Genomic DNA, 26339 nt, shown 5'->3' with positions numbered 1-26339 from the left:
GGAAATGAAGGAGGATGATGGGATAGAGGGGCCTGAGTGATAAGAAGGAGCGAGGAGGATAGTACCAGGCCCTGAGGGAGAGGGGCGGGGTAGGTTCAAGTGTCTTGTTGTACTAGAGCCAGGTGACTGCAGTCTGTGAACAGGGAGTGGGTAGCCAGGATGAGGTTGGAGGGTGGAGGGGAGGGAGGGGTCTGATCATCCTGATCTAAGGTTCAGAGTCTTGCAGACCACTGTTTGGGTTTATACTAAGAGCGATATGAAGCCATGTAGGCTTTTAAGCAGTGGAATAACACACCTCAATTTACGGGAAAGAAGCAAGCCAGGAGAGGTGGCTTGCACCTATAATCTTAGCACTTTGGGAGGCCAAGACGGGAGGATCGCTTGAGCCCAGGACTTGGAGGCCAGCTGTGGCAACATAGTGAGACCCCCATCTCTACAAAAAAAAAAATTTAAAAATTACCCAGGAGAGGTGGCACACATCTGTAGTCCCAGCTACTCAGGCAGGTAAGGTAGGAGGATCGCTTGAGCCCAGGAAGTTGAGGCTGCAATGAGCTGTGATCACACCACTGCACTCCAGCCTGGGCAACAGAACAAGACCCTATCTCAAAAAAAAAAAAAAAAAAAAAAGGGCCAGGCATACCAGCACTTTGGGAGGCCAAGGCAGGCAGATCACCTGAGGTGAGGAGGGCAAGACCAGCCTGGCCAACATGGTGAAACCCCATCTCTACTAAAAATACAAAAAATTTAGCCAGCTGTGGTGGCACAAGCCTGTACTCCCAGATACTCAGGAGGCTGAGGCAAGAGAATCACTTGAGCCCAGAAGGCGGAGGTTGCAGTGAGCCGAGATCGCACCACTGCACTCCAGCCTGGGTGACAGAGCAAGACTCCGACTCAAAAAAAAAAAAAGAAGAATCTTGGCATGAAAGTAAAAGAGACTAGCATATGGGTGGCATTTGATAAAGGCCTTTTCCCCCCTAGTTTTCCTTCTCCTTGTGCCACTAGCCCTACATACCCATAGACAATCATGTTCTCCCTTTCTGGGTCTCTGTTTCCAAAGAGTTTTGGTCTCAGTGGTTCTCAACCCTGGCTACATATTAACAACACATGAGGAGCTTGGAAAATAAAACACCAATGGGGGCAAGAGGTGTCCATACACCCAGATATCCAGAATCCACTGGTCTGGGGAGGGAGCCTCCAACTGGTATTTTCCAAAAGCTTCTCAGGTGCAGCCCCAGTTGAGAAGAGCCCACTTAAAGGGGCTTCTAAGGCCTTTCTACCTCAGTGGTCTAAGTTCTAATTGGGAAATTGCCAAAAGACAGAATGTGCTCTTTGAAGACAATTCCTCCTCACTGAAGACTATCAAGCAAAAACTACTTGCTCAAAGGTGCAACTCTTATAATCAGACATTCTTAACAGATTCCTTCCAAAAGAGATTTTTGTGGTTTAATAACTTGGGTGATCGTCCAGTAAGCAAGCAAGTCTTGGGCCTCAGTGTCCTCAGCTGTAGCCAAAGACAGCAAATAAACAGCATATGTGCCACTCCTTGCCTCTCTTGTGGCCATGGCAGACATCACTAATTGATCCCACCATAGCCTCCTGCTGAGCCAGGACATCCCAAGTGATCTGAGAATCCCTTCTATACAGGGCCCAAGCAGTCACTCACTATCAATCATCTGAAGATGGACACAAACTGGAACCCATTTGTCTTTCCTAGCCTAATGTCCCTAAGGTCTTTTCCAACTCTGACATTCTTTGAGGGGATGATCCTTTTAAACTTCTTACTAGCAATCATTAACTACCAAGTTGCATGGCAATGAGCTCAGCTGGCTTGAGGCTAGTCAGACCATAAGATCACATGTTTCATCCCTGAGGAAGGCTCTTGCTGTATTTCCTGAACTTCAGACTCTGTCCTCTCCAGGTAACATCCCTCCCTTCCCTGGCAGCTGCACCTCCTACATGTATTTACCGAATAGGGCCTGAGACAGATTATTCAAGTAGATCAGGGCAGACCAGTCCATATTCCTGGAAAAGCTCATCAAAGCAGGCATCCTTTATGATCACTGGTAGTTGAAACAATAATAATGACAGCAGCTGGTACGTACAGAGCACTTTCTGTATGCCAGGCACCTTGCCGGGGGCGCTGCATACATTTTTTCACGGAATCTTGATCACAATCCTCTAAGGTATTTATTAGCCCCATTTGGCACACAAGAAAATTGAAGCTTTGAAAGCTACTAAGTTGCTGCTGATCACAAAGCAATAGAAGTGAGATTACAGGAGAGCCACATACCTGGATCTGGACAAGTCCCTCCACCTCTCTGTGCCTCCTCTCTAAAATGGGCGTGATAATTTTTTCAAGAACACAGTTTTGGAGCACATGTGGTAACTTAATACATTCACACAATTTGTAAAGATCAAATCAATGTACTTGGGATATGTATCACCTTAAATATTTGTCTTTTCTTTATGCTAGAACCAAATTGTTCTCTTCTAGCTATTTTGAAATATACAGTAGATTACTGTAAACTGTAGTCACCCTACTGATCTAGCTAACATGAGGTCTTTAAAATGAACATAATAATTGTAAGGATAAAATGAGAGCCCAGCACACGGTATATGACAGTCCAGTGGATGTCTCAGAAAAACCTCATGAAATTCGGGTTTAAAAAAAAAAAAAAACAAGGATTGAAGTTCTGACCAAGTCTGCTCTACACTGTGCTAGGAGCTCTTTTTGGGCCTCACAAAGTGAAGTATTCTTGATAAGTTGTGTGCACATCCCAGTTTTCAGGAAGCAAATCCTACCTCACTCCACTCACCCCTGGCTGGCATCACCCTTCAAGTCAGTTTCTTCTTCTGCCTCTTTCCTGCTATTCTCAATGTCACCGGCTGGAAGGCATTCTCTCTCGCTGGCTGGAAGGCATTCTCTCTCGCTTTACGCCCTGAGGCCTCTAAACACTCTAAAAGCTGAAAATTGCTCCAGGGAGCTAGTGGGAGGGGGAACTTGGCAGTGAATCTCTTTGCAATGGGATCTCCCTTTGACAGGGCATATCTCTTGTGTGGAAGGAACTTGGTCTCAAAGCTCCTAATAAATGGTAAACCTTTCCCTCAACTTCACATCCCTTGCAGCAGAGCTTAGCACCACACCATCAATCACATTAACACGGGGTTCCTTTCCCACCCAGACAGGAAAAGTATCAGTTACTCCCATTTTACAGAGGAGGAAGCTGAGGCTGAAAACACTAGGGAGGAACTCGACACCTAGATGCCCAGACGCAGCACAAACTCGGCCAAAGCTCCCGAAAAAGGACTCAGTGAATGAGAAGGGAGTCGATGTGAACCCTCTTTTGAGCCCTGGCAACCTGGATGTTTTTCACATGTGTAAACCTTGTTAGTTTAGACCTACGGTCTCACGGGGAGGAAGTCAGCTACCAGCATGAGGCCAATCCCATGAGAATGAGAGGACAGCCAGTCCCACCTAGTAAGACTGCCAGGGCATAGGTCATCCACACCAGTACTTCAAAGCAAGTATTACCTACACCAAGGGTAGTTTGCCCTTTAGGGGACATCTGCCAATATCTGGAGACATTTTTGTCTGTGGGGGAGGGGGAGCTACTGGCTCCTAGCAGGCAGAGGCCAGGGAGGCTGCAGGACATCCTACGGGGCACACAGGACAGCCTCCCAAAACAGCGAGTTATCCAGCCCAAAATGTCAATAGGGCTGAGATGGAGAAACCATGTTCTGGAGGAAAAGAAGTTGTCCTCACTCACCCCAACCACATGGTGGGATAGGTGCAAAGCCTAAGCCAGGTTCCAGGGAAGAGCAAAGGCTAAGCATTCCATGTGCATCTTCCAAAAGACATAGAAAGGCTGGTCCCAAACTCTGTGGCTGGATAGAAGCTGAGGGTCTGAGTCTTACCTCACAACAGGTCTTCTGAAATAAGAGCTTCCACTCCTGCACCCCCATCTCCAACGACTTCTCTTCTCACCATAGGATTCGGTGACTGCTCTACGCAACAGAAGTCCCTGACACTGCGGCTGACAAAAGTTGTTTGAACACCTGCAAGACAGGTCTCCCTGCACCCTGGGTGCATGGCAACACTGGCCAGTGCTCTGCATCACTCTGCAGCCCCAAAGTCAGAAGATGTCGTGTTAACGAGGAGGTCACTGAGGTGGGAGCAAATGTGCTCAGGCCTACTAAGTGCCATGATCTGGACTGAGTGCCTTACATGCCTTCCCTCACTTAAACCTAGTAACAAAATGGCCTGGTTGTTGCTACAGATGCAGTGACATTTCCAGATTTCCATTTTCCAGATGCAGTAACAGATTCTGAGAGGCTCAAGTCCCTGTGCAGATAGCAGGGTCACACAGCTATAAGGGAAGAGCATGGAACTGGACACATGCTTCTGCTGACACCAAAGCCCATGCTCTTTCCCATGTTCCTCTTTTTTTTTTTTTTTTTTTTTTTGAGACAGAGTCTCGCTCTGTCCCCCAGGCTGGAGTGCAGTGGTGCGATCTTGGCTCACTGCAAGCTCCACCTCCCGGGTTCACGCCATTCTCCTGCCTCAGCCTCCCGAGTAGCTGGGACTACAGGCGCCCACCACCATGCCCAGCTAATTTTTTTTGTATTTTTAGTAGAGATGGGGTTTCACCGTGTTAGCCAGGATGGTCTCGATCTCCTGACCTTGTGATCCACCCGCCTTGGCCTCCCATAGTGCTGGGATTACAGGCGTAAGCCACCGTGCCCAGCCTTTTTTTTTTTTGGAGATGGAGTTTCATTCTTGTTGCCCAGGCTGAAGTGCAATGGCACAATCTCAGGTCACCACAACCTGTGCCTCCCGGGCTCAAGCACTTCTCCTGCCTCAGCCTCCTGAGTAGCTGGGATTACAGGCGTGTGCCACCACATCCTGTTAATTTTTGTATTTTTAGTAGAGACGGGGTTTCACCACGTTGGTCAGGCTGGTCCTGAACTCCTGACCTCGTGATCCGCCCGCCTCAGCCTCCCAAAGTGCTGGGACTACTGGCGTGAGCCACCACGCCTGACCCCCATGTTCCTCTTCTAATGGGACATCCTGAAGTCATGTCATCCACACATGACTTCGATCTCTATGAAATCCCAAATAATTTACAACAGGAAGGCCCACACCCCAACATGATACCATGACATCACTTAATCTGGGTCAGACAGCCTTCTTACCACCTGATAGCTCCAGGATCTAAAATCCAAGACAAAGATACTCTTGTTTTCTGTGGCTTTGGGAATCATTTCACTCCTGCTGCATCAGGGCTCTGAGGATCAAAGGTCAACAAGTCACCCATCCTCACAGAAAGACAGCCTTCCCACCTGTGAGACTGGCCCAAGTCCAGCTGTCCTTCCTGGACTCAGACACGCCCTGTCCTATGTAGACCCTCCCATCCAGCTCCCCTGTGCCTCAAAGGAAGCCCACAACTAGCTGGCAGAGGTTCTGAGCCTCGGTTTCCTTCCCTATACCTACATCATAGGATTAAATGAGTTAATATGTACAATGTGCTGACAACAGTTGATGATAAATATTCAACCGATGGTAGCTACTATTGTTACTTTTATTATTCAATTTATCTTAAGGCAACCACCAGATTATATGTTCAGAGCTAATCACAAAGTCAACTGAATAGGGCCTATCGTGACAAAAAAAATTTTGAAAACAAACTATAAGACTAATCACAGGACTTATTAGATAAATTAAGGTACCTCCACATAATGGAATGGATGCAAGAGCTAACAGTTATACAAAAGAAGAATATTTACTGGCAGGGGGAAATGTTTGCAATATACTGTCAGTCCTTCACAGATTGCCATACATTGACCCTGAGAATAGCAAGGAGCGCTCTCACACCCCCAGAGGGTCTGCAGGGTAGAGATTTCTTTGTTATGTACTGTACTGGTTGAAAAAAAAATCCTGATGCAAATATGGTATCTAGTCCATAATATGTCCATGTTTGTGGTTTTCAAAAAACATTACAAAATAATTTCTACTGAGCAACAGTGACCCTCCAGCAAGATGCCTGCTTTTTATCCTGTGGCTTCCTGGGGTACCCCTAAGGGAGACATCCACCTCAATTGTTTTTTTATTTTATTTATTTATTTTTTTTTTTGAGACAGAATCTCACCCTGCAGCCCAAGCTGAAGTGCAGTGGCGCAATCTTGGCTCACTCCGCCTCCAGGACTCAAGCAACCTCCACCTCCAGGGCTCAAGTGATTCTCATGCCTCAGCCTCCCAAACAGCTGGGACTACAAGCGTGCACCACCACTAATTTTTTGTATTTTAGTAGAGACAGGGTTTCACCATGTTGCTCAGGGTGGTCTCTAACTCCTGAGCTCAGGCGATCCGCCTGCCTTGGCCTCCCAAGGTGCTGAGATTACAGGTATGAGCCACGGTGCCCGGCCCACCTCAACTGTTAAAAAATAAAAGATGTAAGTTACAAAGCACATGTAGGAGGTTATCCTATTGTAGTATAAATAGACAGAACATGCATTTAAAAAGACAAAGAAATCACATCAAAAAGGTACCAGGAGTTAACCTGGATGAGTGGAGATTACAGGTAATTTTGCTTTCTTTTATCTGTATTTTCAATTTTTTTATATTTAAAAAAAAAAAAGGCCAGGCACAGTGGCTCACAACTGTAATCCCAGCACTTTGGGAGACTGCAGCGGGCGGATTGCCGGAATTCAGGAGTTCACGACCAGCCTGGAAAACATGGTGAAACCCTGTCTCTACTAAAATACAAAAAACTAGCCAGGTGTGGCGGCCTGCACCTATAGTCCCAGCTACTCAGGAGGCTGAGGCAGGAGAACTGCTTGAACCCAGGAGGCAGAGGCAGGAGAACTGCTTGAACCCGGGAGGCAGAGCTTGCAGTGGGCCAAGATCCCACCACTGCACTCCAGCCTGGGCAACAGAGCGAGACTCCCTCTCAAAAAAAAAAAAAAAAATGAACTGTTTCATGGGAATCAAATTAACCTGGGGATCAGGATCCTTCAGCCAGTTGGGCTAACAATCTCCAGAAGGTTCATTCAGGCCCATGCAAATCAGTGCCGGAGCCTAGAGACACAGCACAGCCTAGAGCTAGAAGTCAGGCAGGGATGAGCTGAGTCACCCACTATTCAGACCTCCCTCTTAGAGCCTCAGCTACTGGATGGTGGTCATTAAGTTATCATTTAAACTACAGACGCAGGCTGGGTACAGTGACTCACCCCTATAGCCCCAGCACTTTGGGAGGCCAAGATGGGAGGATCACTTGAGGTCGGGAGTTCAACACCAGCCTGGCCAACATGAGGAAACCCCGTCTCTACTAAAAATACAAAAACTAGCTGGGTGTGGTGGTGCACATCTGTAATCCCAGCTTCTCAGGAGGCCGAGGCAGGAGGATCACTTGAACCCAGGAGGTGGAGGCTGCAGGGAGCCGAGATCGCAACACTGCACTCCAGCCTGGGTGACACAGTGAGACTCGTCTCAAAAAGAAAACAAACAAACAAATAAACTACAAATGCAGTAGTGTTAGCTCTCTACCAAACCCATTTACCAAAGGAACACACAACTCTGACCCACAGCTTGTTCACTAGGCTGGTCACCCTGAAGTTTCCAGAAAAGCAGCTACTTAAAGGCAGGCCTCCAAAGCTTTCAGTCGGCCCACTTCCCTTCCTGAAGTGCCTCTCGAGAATTTGGTTCTTCCTGCTTACCTGCTGCAGGAATGGTTTCCAGCTACACATAGAGACACTGACAATGCATAATTGTGGACTTTATACTGGTTTTTTTACTGTGTCTGGAAACAGAATCCACCTCCATCCCCCACCAGGCATCTTCCACCATTCCATTCCCTGGAACAGTGACTTCCAGTGTTTTCTGGCAACAGGTGAACCCATGATAAGAAATTCATTTTATATGCAATTTAGTATACACACATACACACCACACACACGTGCGCACATATATAACTGAAATGGACAATACTCACCAGCAAACTCTGGTATTTTTACAATACTTACCAGCAAACTCTGATATTCTACCATTTTTTTAATGCAGGTCATAACTCACTAAATTGATTTTACATCCCAGTTTCAAATACACCGCCTTACAGTATGTAAGTCTATGATTTGGTTTTCCAAACTTTACTTAAGTGTGTATTTTCTGGAACATATCAGATTGGAACCATATACAAATACTAATATTCACAGGACCAAAAACAGTAACTTTATATGGTTCAACCTAATAATTATGTGTGAACCAAACTGGAGGACTCCACTGATTCGCCTCTTATAAGCTAACTCTGAGTAATTCTTAAAAGTGGCCTATACTTGGGCACGGTGACTCACACCTGTAATTCCAGCACTTTGGGAGCCCAAGGCAGGCAGATCACAAGGGCAGGAGTTCCAGACCAGCCTGGCCAACATGGTGAAACCCTGTCTCTACTAAAAATACAAAAATTAGCCAGGCATGGTGGGCGGGCTCCTGTAATGCCAGCTACTCAGGAGGCTGAGGCACAAGAATCGCTTGAACCCAGAAGGCGGAGGTTGCAGTGAGCTGAGATCGCACCACTGCACTCCAGCCTGGGTGACAGGGTGAGACTATGTCTTAAAAAACAAAAAAAAAAAAGAGGTGGCCTATACTATGAACGTACACTATTATTATTGTGCAAAAGACAGATGACACCTGAATTGGACAAGTCAATTACAGCCACTCTGAGTCATACCTTTTTAAATGGCAATAACAATGACAAACTCAAGGACGCTGTGAGGATTGAACAAGCTCATATATGTGAAAGGGCCTTGTAAACTACGGTATAAGATTTAAAAAATTTAATTTTTGAATTGTAAATTATGCCAGTGTCTCAGCAAAATAAGATAATAAAACAGCAGCCAATATCTGTTGAGGGTTTTTTTCATGCTAAGCATTTGTCATGCAGATCCATTTCATCCTCCACAGCAATCCTATAAAGTAGGTATTCTTGTTATCCCCATTATACAGATGAGAACAGAAGAGACTCCAAGCATTAGAAGGATAGGCCCAAGGTCACACAGGTAGGAGGTGGAGAAGTTGGGTCTGACTCCAAAGCCCATGCACTAAGCACTGGCCAGCAATTTCCCTTCACACCCAGAACAATCTCCCCATAGTTCTCCATGTCCTGGTCACAGGAACAAGACCACAAGCACGGTGTGCTCTCATTGAGACAGGAAAACTTCCCCATGACACAATGACATGAAAATGCGCTGGCCCCTCAGCCAGCAGCAGGAAATGCACAATCACCTTGCTGCCGTGGAAACAGGTGGCAAGTCAGCACAGACTCTCAGCCTCCCGTCTCCCGCAATTACAGCCAAGGATTATGTCTTTAAACTTTCCCATTGGTGGCTTAAAATAACTCCTCTTGACCCCCACAGAAAATGTACCGAGAGACAGGAGGCAGCCATAGCCAGAGTTGGCCAGGTCACAAGATAAAGAGAAATGTTCAAACCAATACAAAGAAAGCCCTATGTTTTGTTTTGTTTTTTTTAAGGGACACAGTCAATATCCCTGTGCTCCTTTGGGGCTAGGAATAGACACTGGCCACTCTTCAGTCACACCTGGTGGTCACTTAATTTATTTAACTATGCACGTTTGTCAAAAAGGAAATATTTAAATTGTGCTATCAGGGAAGTTCCACTGCTTCATATTATACATTTTAATACATTTGCGTGTGTCTGTGTGTGTATATATAATACACACAATCCATTGTGGATTTAATCTCAAACCCAATATAAGAGGTTTCATGGGGCCGGGCGCGGTGGTTCACACCTGTAATCCCAACACTTTTGGCCGGTCACGGTGGCTCATGCCTGTAATCCCAGCACTTTGGGAGGCTGAGGCGGGCGGATCATGAGGTCAGGAGATTGAGACCATCCTGGCTAACACACTGAAACCCTGTCTCTACTAAAAATACAAAAAAATTAGCCAGGCACAGTGGCGGGCGCCTATAGTCCCAGCCAGGCTGAGGCAGGAGAATGGCGTGAACCCGGGAGGTGGAGCTTGCAGTGAGCCAAGATTGCGCCACTGAACTCCAGCCTGGGTGACTGGGTGAGACTCCGTCTCCAAAAAAAAAAAAAAAAAATCCCAACACTTTGGGAGGCCAAGGCAGGCAGATCATTGAGGTCAGCAGTTCCAGACCAGCCTGGCCAACATGATGAAACCCTGTCACTACTAAAACTACAAAAATTAGCCAGGCATGGTGGCGCATGCTTGTAATCCCAGGCTGAGGCAGAAGAATCGCTTGAACCTCAGAGGCAAAGGTTGCAGTGAACCAAGATCACACCACTGCAATCCAGCCTGGGCAACAGAGCAAGACTCCCTCTCAAAAAAAAGAAAAAAAGAGGTTTCATGACATAATTTTGACAATTCATAATTATTGATAATTACAATATTATGGTCTTTGCCCTAACTCTTCAGTAAATGGAATACCTCTCTCTTTTGATACACAAGTATCTATATTCACCTTTTTTTGTCACTTTAAAGGTAACATTATATATACATTGTTCTCTACATAGCCTTTTAATTTATTTAGATATCTTGGAGAGTATTTACCGCCTGCACCTATAGCTGTAACTCATTCTTATAAATGACTGGCTAGTTTTTTGTTTGTTTGTTTGTTTGTTTGTTTTTTGAGATGGAATCTCAGTCTGTCGCCCAGGCTGGAGTGCAGTGGCACAATCAGAAATACTCTTCTGATGTAACTCTTCAGTAAATGGAATACCTCGTGGTATTTTATAAAATGCTGTGTTTATGTTTCCATAGCCATTTACAAGGAATTTTAGCATAATATGATCACACTTAGCTTCTCCAACTACCCTGTGTCAGAGGTACTCCTATTATTAGCATTTTTGGAATATGAAGAGCAAGGATCAGAAAGGTCAAGATACCTGACCAAGATCACACAGCTAATGAGGTGGTATAGCCAAGACTCCAACCAAGGAGTCTTGTTCCAAATTCTATGCTCTCTTCACCACCCTAGGGTCTTATTTATCTCTGAGTTCCTAAGGAACAAGTGCTACATCTAAAATAATTGGCATGGGGGAGGGGGAATGTGTTTGCAATACAAATGACAATCAAAGGACTAATTTCCAAAGAGCTTATACAAATTGATAACAAAGATTATATCTATATCTATCTATCTATAGATACAGATTTTTTTTTTTAAATGAACAGGGAGTTAACCAAAAAACAAAAAATGGGGCCTGGCACAGTGGCTCACGCCTGTAATCTCAGCACTTTGGGAGGCCGAGGCAGGTGGGTCACCTGAGATCAGGAGTTCAAGACCAGCCTGGCCAACATGGTTCCTAAGGAACAAGTCCCATCTCTACTAAAAATACAAAAAATTAGCTGGGCGTGGTGGCACACGCCTGTAATCCCAGCTACTCAGAAAGCTGAGGCAGGAGAATCACTTGAACCTGGGAGGTGGAGGTTGCAGTGAGCCAAGATCACGCCATTGCACTCCAGCCTGAACAACAAGAGCAAAACTCTGTCTCAAAAAAAAAAGAAAACAAAAAAAGAAGCAGCAGCAGAGGCAAATGACCAAAAAACTCAACTAACTCAAAATTAAAGATATAAATAAAAATAACAAGATACGGCCAGGCGCGGTGGCTCACACCTGTAATCCCAGCACTTTGGGAGGCCGAGGCAGGTGGGTCACCTGAGATCAGGAGTTCAAGACCAGCCTGGCCAACATGGTTCCTAAGGAACAAGTCCCATCTCTACTAAAAATACAAAAAATTAGCTGGGCGTGGTGGCACACGCCTGTAATCCCAGCTACTCAGAAAGCTGAGGCAGGAGAATCACTTGAACCTGGGAGGTGGAGGTTGCAGTGAGCCAAGATCACGCCATTGCACTCCAGCCTGAACAACAAGAGCAAAACTCTGTCTCAAAAAAAAAAAGAAAACAAAAAAAGAAGAAGCAGCAGAGGCAAATGACCAAAAAACTCAACTAACTCAAAATTAAAGATATAAATAAAAATAACAAGATACGGCCAGGCGCGGTGGCTCACACCTGTAATCCCAGCACTTTGGGAGGCCGAGGCAGGCGGATCACAAGGTCAGGAGATCGAGACCATCCTGGCTAACACGGTGAAACCTCGTCTCTACTAAAAATACAAAAAATTAGCTGGGCTTGGTGGCGGGCGCCTGTAGTCCCAGCTACTCAGAAGGCTGAGGCAGGAGAATGGCGTGAACCTGGGAGGCGGAGCTTGCAGTGAGCCCAGCGCCACTGCACTCCAGCCTGGGCAACAGAGCAAGACTCCGTCTCAAAAAAAAAAAAAAAAAAAAACAAGATACAATTTTTCACCTTTCAGACTAGCAAACATGTAAAATTTTTCATTTCAGATGAGATGGTATGGAGAAACAGACACTCTCCAAACCTATGGATACAGGTACAAACTGAGGGGACACTTTTGGAGGACAACCTGACAACAGCAATCACACTTTTAAATGCATGCATCTTCCAATCCAGTAATCCTGAAACTAGAAATTTACTCTACAGATAAACTTGTGAAGGTTACAAGAAATATCCACCAGAGACATTACAAAGTATGATTTGTGACAGGACAGGGAGGTGTACTAAAACAACTAAAGTGTCCATTGATAGGAGAATGGTCAAATAAATTGTAGTAAATCCACACATCAAAACACTAGTTATGGTCAGGCATGGTGGCTCACACCTGTAATCCCAGCACTGTGGGAGGCCGAGGTGGGTGGATCACCTGAGGTCAGGAGTTTGAGACCAACCTGGCCAACATGGTGAAAGCCCGTCTCCACCAAAAATACAAAAATTAGCCAGGTGTGGTGACACGTACCTGTAATCCCAGCTACTCAGGAGGCTGAGGCAGGAGAATTCCTTGAACCCGAGAGACAGAGGTTGCAGTGAGCCAAGATCGTGCCACTGCACTCCAGCCTGGGAGACAGAGTGAGACTCCATCTCAAAAAAAAGAAAAAAACTAGCCAGTCATTTATAAGAATAAGTTATAGCTATAGGTGCAGGCGGGAAATACTCTCCAAGATATCTGAGTAAATTAAAAGACCACGTAGAGAACAATGTATATATAATGTTACCTTTAAAGTAACAAAAAAAGGTGAATATAGATACTTGTGTTAATCACCTAAAAATTTTCTTTTTTTTTTTTCCTGGAAAGAAACCAAGGATACACCACAGTGGTTCTTTGAAGAGGACTGGTAATTTTCTAACCTTATACAATTTTAGATCGGAGGTTTTTTTAACCTGGGCTTCATGGACTGTTTTAAAGAGTCTATGAGGTGGGGCACAGTGGTTCACACCTGTAATCCTAGTACATTAGGAGGCCAAGGTGAATGGATTGCTTGACCTCAGGAGTTGGAGACCAGCCTGCGCAACATGGTGAAACCCCATCTCTACAAAAAATACAAAAATTAGCCGGGCATGGTGGCTCACGCCTGTAGTCCCAGCTACTTGGAAGGCTGAGGTGGGAGGATCACTTGAGCCCAGGAGGCAGAGGCTGCAGTGAGCCGAGATCCAAGATCATGCCACTGCACTCCACGCTGGGGTACAAACTGAGACCGTGTCTCAAAAAAAAAAAAACAATAAAATTAAAAATTTTTTAAAAACCTTCTGAAATTGGATACAATATTGTAAATATGTGCATTCCCTTTTGGGGAAGGATTCTTCCCTTTTACATACTCTCTATACTCTCTAGGGGTCTTGTATCTCTTCTTTTCCCCCCCAAGAAAGATTCAGAACCACTGTGTTATAGGCTCCATGTTGATATGAAGTTTTAATACTCACTCACTCATTCACTCAGAAACCATGAGATAACACTGGGCTACGCCCTGGCACAGGCTCCCAGAAAAATATCACCCAACTCCTGCCCTGGAGACGCAAATCGTTTGTAACACAATAACGACATTGTCCGCCCAAGTTTCAGAAATGGCAACAGGGGACAGCTTCCCTCTAACAGGAAGAAGGAAAAGTGGAACTGAAAATTATTTGCATGTTTAAAATTAGACCTTCTGTGGGAGCTGACACTGCCTCGTTTTCAAAATGCCCCCCATCTGCTTACCACCACCCCTTATCCTAGCATTTACATGCCAGGGAAATTCTGAGACAATAGGATGACTGCAGCTGTCACTAATAAGGAAGTAATAACAAACTTCCTACAGCCCCTGTCCTCCGAGGGGGCACCAGTAAAGCCACTGGAAAACCAGCCATACAAGGTGGTAAAAAAACTGCTCTGGGCTTCTCTGGTCTAAGATATTCACCACTTTCAGGGATCTCCACTTAGGGACTGGCTGTCCCTCATTATCACCATTCCTTCTCTGGCAAGTGGCAGCCCCTTCTCTGAAGCGGGCAGCAGGGATGTCATTCACAGTCACATCCTACATCACAACTGTGACTGGTTGGTTGGTGCTATCTGAGTCTTGCCCAGTGGCCAGTAAGAGCCATGAAGACAGGCTCCTGTTCCCCACCACGGCCTCTGCTCAGTGCCTGTCCCCCAGACTTAAGAAACTGATCATCTTTACAATCTGGTCATAACCACGTCATACTCACATAATTATTTACCCAATGTTTTTCTTTAGACCAACTTTTTATGATATTTAAACAAATTTATTTATCATGATACCACATTTCACCTCATTCGACCTATAAAATCATGGACTTTTAGGGGGTCTTTCTTTACTAAGACCCCCTAAAATAAATTATTTTTTATTTTTTTTCTTTTTGAGACAGGGTCTCACTCTATTGCCTGGGTTGGAGTGCAGTGGCGCTATCAAGGTTCACTGCAGCTTCAACCTCCCAGGGCTCAAGCCATCCTCCCAACTCAGCCTCTCAAGTAGGTGGGACCACAGGTCCACACCACCATGCCCAGCTAATTTTTTGTATAGACAAGGTCTCACTTTGTCATCCAGGCTGGTCTCAAACTCCTGGGCTCACCTGATCCTCCCACCTCTGCCTTCCAAAGTGCTGAGATTAAAGGAATGAGTCACCCTGCCCAGCCAATAATTCTTAACATTAGGGGGAAAAAAAGTATTGTGACTGAGCTCAGTTCATCTTGCACACACCCAGAGTTATTCCATACCACTCTGTGGAAAACACTTCATAAATATTTGTCATATGGGCCAGGCGTGGTGGCTCAGACTGTAATCCCAGCACTTTGGGAGGCCAAGGCGGGTGGATCACCTGAGGTCAGGAGTTAAAGACCAGCCTGGCCAATGTGGTGAAACCCCGTCTCAACTAAAATACAAAAACTAGCCAGACATGACGGAGCGTGCCTGTAGTCCCAGCTACTCAGGAGACTAAGGCAGTAGAATTGCTTGAACCCAGGAGGCGGAGGTTGCAGTAAGCGGAGATCGCGCCACTGCACTCCAGCCTAAGCAACAGAGTGAGACTCCGTCTTAAAAAAAGAAAAAATTGTCATATGAACTAATGATCTGGGGCCTCATTTCTTCTCTCCAAGTAACAGCAGCAGCCACAACTAGCAGTTGGGCCTTGCTTTAGATGTTACGTAGCAATTCCTTTTCTATCTTATTTGATCCTCTCAACCACCCAGTGAAGCAGGAAGTGTTAGTCCCATTTTCCAGATAAGGAAATGAGAAGTCACAGAGGTTAAGTGACTTGCTGAGTTTATGCAGCTAAGTGGCAGAGCAAAGACCCAAACCCAGGTCTTTCCATCCCAGACCCCAATCTATCTCCACAAAGGCAGACTTGCCTTGTAAACTGAGGCCCCAAAGAAATATAAGCAGGAAAGAGGGCACCTGGGTTCTCTGTGTTACAAATGGAGCAGATCATACAGGGTTTAGGACACAAAGAACCCAAAATAAAGGTAGCATGTCCCTGCAGTCCTGGCTACTTGGAAGGATGAAGAGGGATGTCAACTGGACCCAGGAGTTCGAGTCCAGCCTGGGCAACACAGCAAGACTGTCTAAAAAATGTCTGGGCCAGGTGCGGTGGCTCAGGCCTGTAATCCCAGCACTTTGGGAGGCCGAGGTGGGCGGATCACCTGAGGTTGGGAGTTCAAGACCAGCCTGGTCAACATGGCGAAACCTCATCTCTACTAAAAATACAAAAATTAGCTGCGCATGGTAGCGCACGTCTGTAATCCCAGCTACTCAGCAGGCTGAGGCAGGAGAATCGCTTGAACCCAGGAGGTGGAGGTTGCAGTGAGCCGAGATCGTGCCACAGCACTCCAGCCCAGGCAACAGAGTGAGACTTCGTCTCAATAAATAAATAAATAAATAAATAAATAAATAAATAAATGTCTGCCACCTCCTCTCTTAGCTGCACACAGAAAACCTTCTCCATGACTTTTTACAGCACAGGATGGTAAATTGGGGCAGTGGAGACATCAGCCCTGGCTCCGCCACGTAGTAGTTAATGAATCTATAGTAAATTATTTTTCTTTTTTTTAATTTCTCTGTGAAGATTCCAGAAGTATACAGTTAAGTTCTGAACCTCAGTTTTCTCTCAGATAAAATAAAAACATGGCTGGGTGCAGTGGCTCATGCCTGTAATCCCAACACTTTGGGAAGCCAAGGTGGGCAGATCACTTGAGCCCAGGAGTTCAAGACCAGACTGGGCAACATAGCGAGACACCATCTCTATTAAAAAAAAAAATTAGCCAGGAATGGTAGCACACACCTTTAGTCCCAGATACTTGAGAGGCTAAAACGAGAGGAGCCCTTGAGCCCAGGAGGTTGAGACTGCAGTGAATTACGTTTGTACCACTGCACTCCAGCCTGGGTGACAAAGCAAGACCCTGTCTCTTAAAAACAAAAACAGGCCGGGCACGGTGGCTCACGCCTGTAATCCCAACACTTTGGGAGGCCGAGGTGGGCAGATCATGAGGTCAGGAGATCAAGACCATCCTGGCCAACATGCTGAAATCCTGTCTCTAATAAAAATCCAAAAATTAACTGGGCATGGCGGCACGTGCCTGTAATCCCAGGTACTTGGGAGGCTGAGGCAGAAGAATCCCTGGAATCCAGGAGGCGGAGGTTGCAGTGAACCAAGATCACACCACCGTACTCCAGCCTGGCAACAGAGCTAGACTTCATCTCAAAAAAAAAAAAAAAAAAAAAAAGGCCGGGCACAGTGGCTCACGCCTATAATCCCTGCACTTTGTGAGGCCAAGGCAGGCAGATCACCTACGGTCAGGAGTTCAAGACCAGCCTGGCCAACATGGTGAAACCCCATCTCTACTAAAAATACAAAAAGTAGCCAGGTATGGCGGCATACGCCTGTAATCCCAGCTACTTGGGAGGCTGAGGTAAGAGAATCACTTGAACCCAGGAGGTGGAGGTTGCGGTGAGCCAAGATTGCGCCATTGCACTCCAGCCTGGGTGACAGAGTGGGACTCCCTATCAAAAAAAAAAACAAACAAATAAACAAGAACAGCACCTACCTCTTGGTATTTCTGAAATGGCCAAATGAGATAATGCATTAAAACCCTTAGCACACAGTGCCTGTCATGCATAATGTTACCTATTAATTATAATATCATCAGTGGCATTACATTAGAAGGGAAACACACAGAAAATTGCCTCTTATCCTGCACTCAAAATAATTCCCTAGCCCAAGAAGTGAATGAACTGAGAAGTAATTACTGATGATCCTCTGGCTACACCCAGGCCTACGGTCGTTCAGCCACTCTGCCTCAGCCCCAACCTCAAGCAAAAATTACTTTTAGGAGCTAAATAACCCCTTTGCTGACCAAAATTGCTCATTTGGAAGCCAGGATCCTCTCTGCTTAGGAAAGCTTGGGCATTCCATGGTTATCTTTATCGTGGGGCCCAACTTGAAGTCAGCTCAAAGTCACGGTCTAACCATAAACCAATTTGCTGTTTTCGTAAACTGTCTGCAAACAAAACATAATCATTTGGTTTTCCCGTTGTCCTGAAGCAAAACAAAAATATTTAAAGTCACTCATATGAGAATCTAACAAGCAGTTTAAAGAGGAGTCAAAATATACTTTGTACTCTGGATGGAACAGGTAAGGAATCAGGCTTAAGGATTAGCCATGAGAGATAATAAACCCAGTTATTATTCACCAGGAAACAAGAAAGTGAAGCTAAAACAAAACCAAAACACTACAAGACCAATAAAACAGCTATCAGTCACCAGCTTTTTTTTTTCATTTATTCTTTTAAAATCAGCCCACATCAAGCTGATTTCTTAAAGAACCTGTCAGGATTAAATTTCTCAAGGAGGCAGGAGGAAAACTGCTTTGTCACATTGCCTAAAACATACACACAAACCAAAACTACTGTGCAAAACTGCTATGAGAATGGGAGGAGTCAGACACTGCAACTAGCAAAGTCCTCATGTTGGAATCATCTCCGACCGTCCTTCCTGTCTTAGAAAAGGGGAATGAGATGCCAGTTCAAAAATTGCTTTTCCGGGCCTACTAAGCACTGAGCCTTCCGGCATCTCAGCTTTCCAGCTTCCACACCCGCCCTTATTAATGTCCAAACAGAGCTGTGTCTTTTCCATTACTTGTCCATTTGTTTAACCTGGTATAGTTGATTCCATTTTATAACACACACGTAAGCACATACACACACAATCCAGGCCTCAAAAAACCAGTCAGCTCTTAGGAAGGTAGTCACATACTTGTTTCCTAAACAAACTTCAGAAATATCTCAAATTGATTCGACTTTGAAAAATTCCATTCACACCCACCATTTTGAGAAGACACAGTGATACGTCCCTATCATTAAAAGTAAGATCAAAGTGAAAACACGGGAAAAAAAAAATAGCACTTTGAAAATATGAGGCCCAGGCAGGTGACCCAGGTTCCCATCTTGTCTTCTCTAATACCTTGCTGGGTGACCTCAGCCTGCTCCCTGTCTTCTCTGGACCTCAATATCCTCATCTAAGAGCTCTGAGGGGTTTCAGCTGTCTTGAAAGTCTGGTCCAGCTCAAAAATGCACTGATTCCCTGAAATATCCATTATCAAAATGAACTGCTGAATGTGGATTTTGAAGATGCTTCTTCTGAGAGCCTTTTAGACTTCCTATTTCATAATGTGTCCAAAAAAAAAAGAAATAAGAGAGTCCTTTTGAGGTTCTACAGAACAAACCATAGAGGAAGGAAATATCTAAATACAGGACAAGTGTAGAGTGGCAATATGCTAATGAAATACAAGGAAGGATTGAGCAAGCAATAAATTTACCCAAGAAACTTTTGCTGATTGAGAACACAGCTAGCAACCACTATGGCTGGAGCAAAAATAAATAAATTTTATATATATATAATTTAAAATTTTTTTGCTGAAGCAAAAAAATAAATTACATATATTATACATTTAAAAATAAATGAAGCTTTAAGTTTGGGGGTTTTCTGTTTTTTGTGGTTTTTGTTTTAGCATAAACTTTTGATACAAGAAATCTTCAAATACAAGGCTTTTTTAACTTCAGACACTGCTTCCCTGAATTTCCTTACATGGACAGGGAGAAGACAGCCCCCACAGGCACTGTACCTTAATAATGAGAATCCCATCTGGAAACCCTTAATATTTACAAAGTTCTTTTAGACATTGGCCAGTGGAAGCCCCTCAAACAATTCCATTGGGCAGGGGGTGCTATACCCATTCTACAGATGCGGTTAACTGAGGGTAGAGGAGCCTGAAGAGCAAGTCCAGCCCTGTGGCCCGGCCCTGGAGCCAGTCTCCTGACATCTACTCCAAGGTTCTCTGCAGGAGGTCACATTGCCTTCTGGCCCCCAGGAGAGCCTGTGCAGAACCTGCTGGGGAAACTGCGAGGAGAGACCCTTGGGTGCCGAGGGTCACGCAGCCCCCAGGCCCCAGCCCCCTTCTCCTACAGCCTGCTGGGCGGCATTGCTGCCCCAGGGTGATGCTTCTGCTCTCTCCTGTATTCGCGCTGGAGAAGTTTTCCCTGAAACCAGGTTCCATCCCCAGCCAATAACTCATTTCCTCAGAGATGGTGTCTGTATAAAACAAGCAAGATGGTCATTTGCAGAAACGCACAGCAAGGCAGCCCTAGACCGCTTCCCCTGCGGGTTCAAACCCCAACAGGCTCCAGAGGCTAAGAGGACGTGCCCGCTGGCTCAGCTCCCATGGCACGGGCTGGGTGCTCCGCTCTTTCACTTCTCTCCCTCAGTTCCCCATCTGTGAAATGGGAATGCCCCTTCAGCTGCCCTGCCTCAGCCCCTATGGAAATGCCAGGAAGGGGAAAGGTCGGTCACCAAAACGCCAGGGACAGCATTATCTGAAAAGTGAAGCAACAAAAGAGGGTGAGGGTGGGGTGGGGAGGGGGAGCCAGCGCCCACAAAGCACGAATTAAACACCCATGAAATCAAGCACGACGCCAAGAGGGCCGGCTGCCTTGAGAAAAGCCAGAGTGCGGCCACCTTTTCCCCGGCCTGGGAACTTTCCCCAGGAACAGCGCCCTCGGCCCGGAGTCCCGCGCCTCGCCCAGGGCCCCACTGCCCAGCGCCTAGCCCTGCCCTGTCGCCCCCGCCGCCCCTCGGGCCCCTGCAGGCCGGGTCGGAGGTCTGTCGGCATAGGCTCAGCCAGGCCGCCCGGCTCTGCGTCCCCAGACCTCCGCAAACACGCCCCCTCCGGCCGCCTCCGGCTAGCAAGCCGGGCCCGTGCCCGCCAGATGTGCCCAGCGCCGGGAAGAGCCGGGCCAGGGACGGCCTGGAGCCCGCGCGGAGGCTTTCCCCGGGAGGCTCGGGCACCGCGGAACCCGGATCCCGCCTCTCTCCCCCGATCCTGGGCAGCCGGAAAAGGGATCGATCGCCGGCGTGCGAGGCCGGCCGGGGTCCCCGCAAGTCGCCTTCCGGGGATCCGGGGATCCGAGGATCGGGACCCCCGCCCCCTTCCCCGGAACCCCCCGGGGGGGTACGCTCGGGCAGGTGCAGTCAATGCCAGTCCCGCCCCAGCCTCCTGCCCCCCGCCCGAGCCCACCCGGCGCTTACCTGGCCCAGGCGCAGCAGCAGCAGCAGCAGCGGCAGCGCCCAGCGCAGCCCGGGCGAGCGCGGAGGCAGCCGCGCCTCCCGCGCCGCCGGCTTCATGCCCCGCGCGCCCTGGAACGTGCCCCGGACGCGCGAATCGGGCCCCGCCGTGCGCCCGAGCCCGGGCACCGTCGTCGCCGCCTCCTGCCGTCTCCTTCGCCTCCTCCTCCGCCAGCCGGTCCGCCTCGTCCCCGCTCCGCCCGCCCCGGGCTTCCCCGGGGACATGGCAGCGGCGGCGGCGGCCGCGGCCACACGCCGGAGCCTAGCGCGGCTGCCGCGGGGGGGCCGCGTCCCTGAGCGCGCAGGGGCTTCGCGGGGCGGAGCGAGCGGCGCCCACCCCCAGCGCGCGGCTCCCCTGTCCCGGCTCCCGCGGCTGCTCCCGCTGCCTCCTCCGCGCGTCATGCGGCTGGGGCTGCAGGGAGCCGCGGCGAGCGCTCGGCCCCCTCCCTTCCCCTCCCCCTCTGAATATTCATCGCTTCCTCCCGCCCCGGCCGGCCCGGCGGCTGCGGAGCTCCGCAGCCCCTCGCCGCCGCCCGCCGCTGCCCCCGCCCCCTCCGAGCCGGCCGCGGCTCCCCTCCCGCGGGCAGAGGAAGCGCTCCCGCCTCGCCCGCCCCTCCGCCCAGCCCTCCCACATTCCTGGGACTTGGAGCCCGGGACCAGGCTCCGTGGCTCTAGCGCCTCGAGCCGGCACCCCTCAGGACGGGCTCCCCAGCCTCACACCAGGTCCACGGCGCCGGGTTCGGGTGGGCAGAGGTTGACCGAGACCCCTACTGAGAGCGCAGCCAAGCCTGATTGTAGACAGCAACCCGGCGAAGGCGCGTTTGACCTGGCCCTGGGTGGGCTTGGGGGTGCGTGAACCCCGAAATTGTAGAAGGCACGCTGTACATTGTGTTCTGTCCCCCAGCCCCCGAGCGCCGGCCAGGGAGGCAGAGAGCCCAGTAGAAGCCAGTCCAGGGATTAGAACCCCAGCGGTGGCATATGGTGGACGGGGCTCTGCTGGTAGTACCAGCCCTGTGAACTCTGGAGACGCATTTCTCCTCTCTGGCCGCCCCCCACCCACCTTCCTCTCCTCCCGTGTGAAATAAAGATCGTACTAGGACGTGTGGAGAGAGAGGTCCACTGCATTCGCGATTAAACGAGACAGTAGTTAGTAAAGTCCTAAACACCTAGCCTGACACATCGTGGGACTCCACATACATTAGCTCTTCTGGAAGCTTTCATCACGTTGTTAAAGAGGTCCATGAACTGACAGGAGTTAAAGATCACAGCAGATATTACTCCTGTGCCCATGCACAGAGGAAGACACTAGGATCAGGGAGGCTATGCCACTTGCCCAGGAGAAGCGGCAAGAGAAAGGGCCAAACCAGAGAGTGCTAAGGAGGAAGAGGTTAATTCCAACCAGGAGAGAGGTGACACCTGAGCTGGGCTTTGAAGGATGGGTTGAGTTTCACCAGGCCAGTAGAGGGGAGAAGTATCTCAGGAGGTGGGGCCAACTTGGCAGAAACGAGGCAGCAGATGCTTCGAGCTTGGCCTTCGGAGAAACAGGAATGGGAGGCTGGGGGATTCATACTGGGGGAGACTTCAAAGGCCAGGATAATGAGTCCAGGCTGGATTCTATGTGCAGCAAGATGCAGACCACGAGGTGTCCAACACTACCTCCAGACACCCCTTGGGCCTCAGGTTACCATCTACAAGATGGGAATACACATTCACTTACAGGGTCTAAGTGGTTCCCACCAGACAACACACCCAGACAAGCACTGAGGATAAAGAAACTTTGCCGGGCCGCACGATGGCTCACGCCTGTAATCCCAGCACTTCCAGAGGCCAAGGTGACTAGATCACTTAAGCTCAAGAGTTCGAAACCAGCCTGGGCAACAGGGTGAAACCCAGTTTCTACAAAAATTAGCTGGGTGTGGTGGCACACGGCTGTAGACTAAGCTACCTGGGAGGCCGATACAAGGATGGCTTGAACCTAGGCTGCAGTAAACCAAGATGGCAACACTGCACTCCAACCTGGGGAATAACATGAAAACCTGTCTCAAAAAAAAAAAAATAAAAAGAAGAGGCTGGGCGTGGTGGCTCACACCACACCTGTAACCCCAGCACTTCAGGAGGCCGGGGCAGGCAGATCACTTGAGGTCAGGAGTTCGAGACCAGCTTGGCCAACATGGTGAAAACCCATCTCTACTAAAAATACAAAAATTAGCTGGGCGTGATGGCGTGCCTGTAATCTCAGCTACTCCGGAGGCTGAGGGCAGGAGAATCGCTTGAACCCGGGAGACGGAGGTTGCAGTGAGCCAAGATTGCACCACTGCACTCCAGCCTGGGTGACAGAGTGAGACTCCATCTCAAAAAAAAGAAAAGAAAAAGAAAAAAGAAACCTTACCTATGGACTTACACACCTTGCCACCCTTCATTTAAACACTATGTAATTATCATAATTCACAAGGATTTTTGTTCCTCTGTGCCTCCTCCCCTCTTGAGGCAGAGACATAAAAGGTGTTCATGTCCATGATACCCAGAGGGAAGGAAAGCTTGATTTAAGATGCTACCAGGGGGCTGGGCACAGTGGCTCACGCCTATAATCCCAGCACTTTGGGAGGCTAAGGTGGGCGGATCACCTGAGGTCGGGAGTTCAAGACCACCTGACCAACATGGAAAAACCCTGTCTCTACTAAAAATACAAAATGAGCTGGGTATAGTGGCGCATGCCTGTAATCCCAGCTACTCGGGAGGCTGAGGCAGGAGAATCGTTTGAACCCAGGAGGCAGAGGTTGCAGTGAGCAGAGATCGCGCCATGGCACTCCAGCCTGGGCAACAAGAGTGAAACTCCATCTCAAAAAAAAAAAAAAAGATGCTACTGGGTAGCCAAGGATGATTGCCAATTATAAAAAAGAAAAAGAAGATGCTAGTAGGTCTGCAGGCTGCCTCGGATCCTCACAGACCCTACAGACCCTACTAACCCTGAAGACCGACCCAGGTCTCCACGGATTCATGGCTTGGGTCAGCAAACAGCTCTGTGAACTCCTGCACGCCCTTCAGTTTTCTCCTGGGTAAAATGTATGCCCAGCTTAAGTATTGGTTGGAACTGGATTTCGCCACTGCACAGTGATGAAACAAAATAAACAGCCTTTTCAGGAAAGGGAGTGAAGACCTGAATAATAAACTACCTCTTCAGCCATAAACAGATCACACTGGATTAATGACCTCTGAGAGAAATGAAATTAATCCTGGGTAGGTGTTACATCAACTCCTTGAGGACAGGGGTTGGGCCCTCCTCACCTTGGTAGCCCTGCAACGTCCCACTCAGTGTCTTGCCTGTAGCAGGAACTGAATATTTGTGCAGATGCATGGCCACAAAAATGTATCCAGGGGTAACATGATGTGAAAGTTTGTTTTTCAGCTGGGCGCGGTGGCTCACGCCTGTAATCCCAGCACTTTGGGAGGCCGAGGTGGGCAGATCACAAGGTCAGGAGATGGAGACCATCCTAGCTAACACAGTGAAATCCCGTCTACTAAAAATAGAAAAAATTAGCCAGGCACAGTGGCAGGTGCCTCTAGTCCCAGCTACTCGGGAGGCTGAGGCAGGAGAATGGCATGAACCTGGGAGGCGGAGGTTGCAGTAAGCCGAGATCGCACCACTGCACTCCAGCCTGGGCGACAGAGCAAGACTCCATCTCAATAAAAAAAAAAGAAAGAAAGAAAGTTTATTTTTCCACGAAGATAAGTTAGGGAAGGATCATTCCCTTTGCAATGGATTTAAGACTATATTCCAGTCTATAGGTTTCTCCATCACATGTCACTTCACCTAGAAATTCCAAGATGCCCCAACACTGAGTTGGGTGCACTTCCTCCTCCATCCACCATAGCTCCCTGTGCTTAACCTTATCTAACCACAATTTTGTAATTGCCTGTTTATTTGACCACCTTCCTCGCTGGACTCTAAGACCCTTGAAGATGGGGTCTGCATCTTGTTTATCATTGTATCCTCAGCAAATGACAGTCACTCAGATAATATTGATTTAAATTAAATAGCAAACTAAGGTATTATGTATATGCCTGTTCTCTCAGGCACAAAACAAATTCCATCTGCAAACAACTTTTCAGGAATAAATTCTACTATGCAAAGTTCAGGACACATTCGCCTTGAGAATATACAATATTTGACCTTCTAATCATGTCTCCTTCAAACAAACCTAAAGCTTTACTGAACAGAGGGCCAGATAAATAGAGGACCAAAAGGCTAATAAACCAAGAACCTGGAGTGGAGGGCTCCTGGATGCATTCCAAAACTTCCTCATAGAAGCCACCCAGTGGCAGCTCACACCTATAATCCCAGCACTTTGGGAGGCCAGGGTGGGCAGATCATGAGGTCAGGAGTCTGAGACCAGCCTGACCAACATGGCGAAACCCTGTCTCTACTAAAAAATACAAAAATTAGCTGGGGGTGGTGGCACATGCCTATAATCCCAGCTACTCAGGAGGCTGAGGCAGAAGAATAACTTGAACCCAGGAGGCGGAGGTTGCAGTGAACTGAGATCACGCCATTGCACTCCAGCCTAGGTGACAGAGCAAGACTCTGTCTCAAAAAAAGAAAAAGAAACTCAATGGCTTGTTATAATATAGATTCCCATGCCTTTCCATAGACTGTAGAGGGTGAAGCCTGGGAATCTGTATTTTTTTTTTTTTTTTTTAGACAAAGTCTTGTTCTGTCACCCAGGCTGGAGTACAGTGGCGCGATCTCGGCTCACTGCAACCTCTACCTCCCAGGTTCAAGTGATTCTGCTGCCTTAGTAGCCAGGATTACAGGTGCCCGCCACCATGCCTGGCTAATTTTTGTATTTTTAGTAGAGATGGGGTTTCTCCATGTTGTCCAGGCTGGTATTGAACTCCTGACCTCAAGTGATCTGTGCCCGCCTCGGCCTCCCAAACTGCTGGGATAACAGGCGTGAGCCACCACACCTGGCCAGGGAATCTGTATTTTTAACTAGCCGTTGGAAAATTCTTACTGTCAGGCATGATTACAAAACATTGTTTATCTGCTGGGTGCCTGTAGTCCCAGCAACTCAGGAGGCTGAAGCAGGAGGATCACCTTAGCCCAGGAGTTCCAGGCTATAGTATGCCACGATCATTGCCTATGAATAGCCACTGCACTCCAGTCTGGCAAACGCAGCAAGACCCTGTTCTCTAAAAGGAAAAATTTTACAGCTGGGCATGGTGGCTCATGCCTGTAATCCCAGCACTTTAGGAGGCCGAGGCAGGCGGATCACTTGAGCTCAGGAGTTTGAGACCAGCCTGGGCAATATGGCTAAACCCCATCTACAAAACAATACAAAAATTAGCC

The 26339-nt window shown here is 47.8% G+C and overlaps 1 protein-coding gene across 3 annotated transcripts in view; it reads right to left on the bottom strand.

The window, feature by feature from the left end:
* PTPRJ (protein tyrosine phosphatase receptor type J) overlaps nucleotides 1–21407 on the bottom strand; it is a 191066-nt gene extending 169659 nt beyond the window's left edge. Inside the window, exon 1 of one of the 3 annotated variants that reach the window (XM_508422.9) lies at nucleotides 20957–21407. In XM_508422.9, coding sequence (XP_508422.6) covers nucleotides 20957–21394 — 438 coding nt within the window. In that variant the 5' untranslated portion in view covers nucleotides 21395–21407. The remainder of the gene's footprint in view (nucleotides 1–20956) is intronic. The other 2 variants (XM_054662274.2, XM_024347129.3) reach the window with 2 other exon arrangements.
* Nucleotides 21408–26339: the final 4932 nt, after the last annotated feature.

This window comes from Pan troglodytes, chromosome 9, assembly GCF_028858775.2.
Source record: "Pan troglodytes isolate AG18354 chromosome 9, NHGRI_mPanTro3-v2.0_pri, whole genome shotgun sequence".
Classification (NCBI taxonomy): Eukaryota; Metazoa; Chordata; class Mammalia; order Primates; family Hominidae; genus Pan; species Pan troglodytes.
The sequence above is the reverse complement of the archived record's forward strand: the minus strand, read 5'-3'. Positions and strand labels throughout refer to the sequence as shown.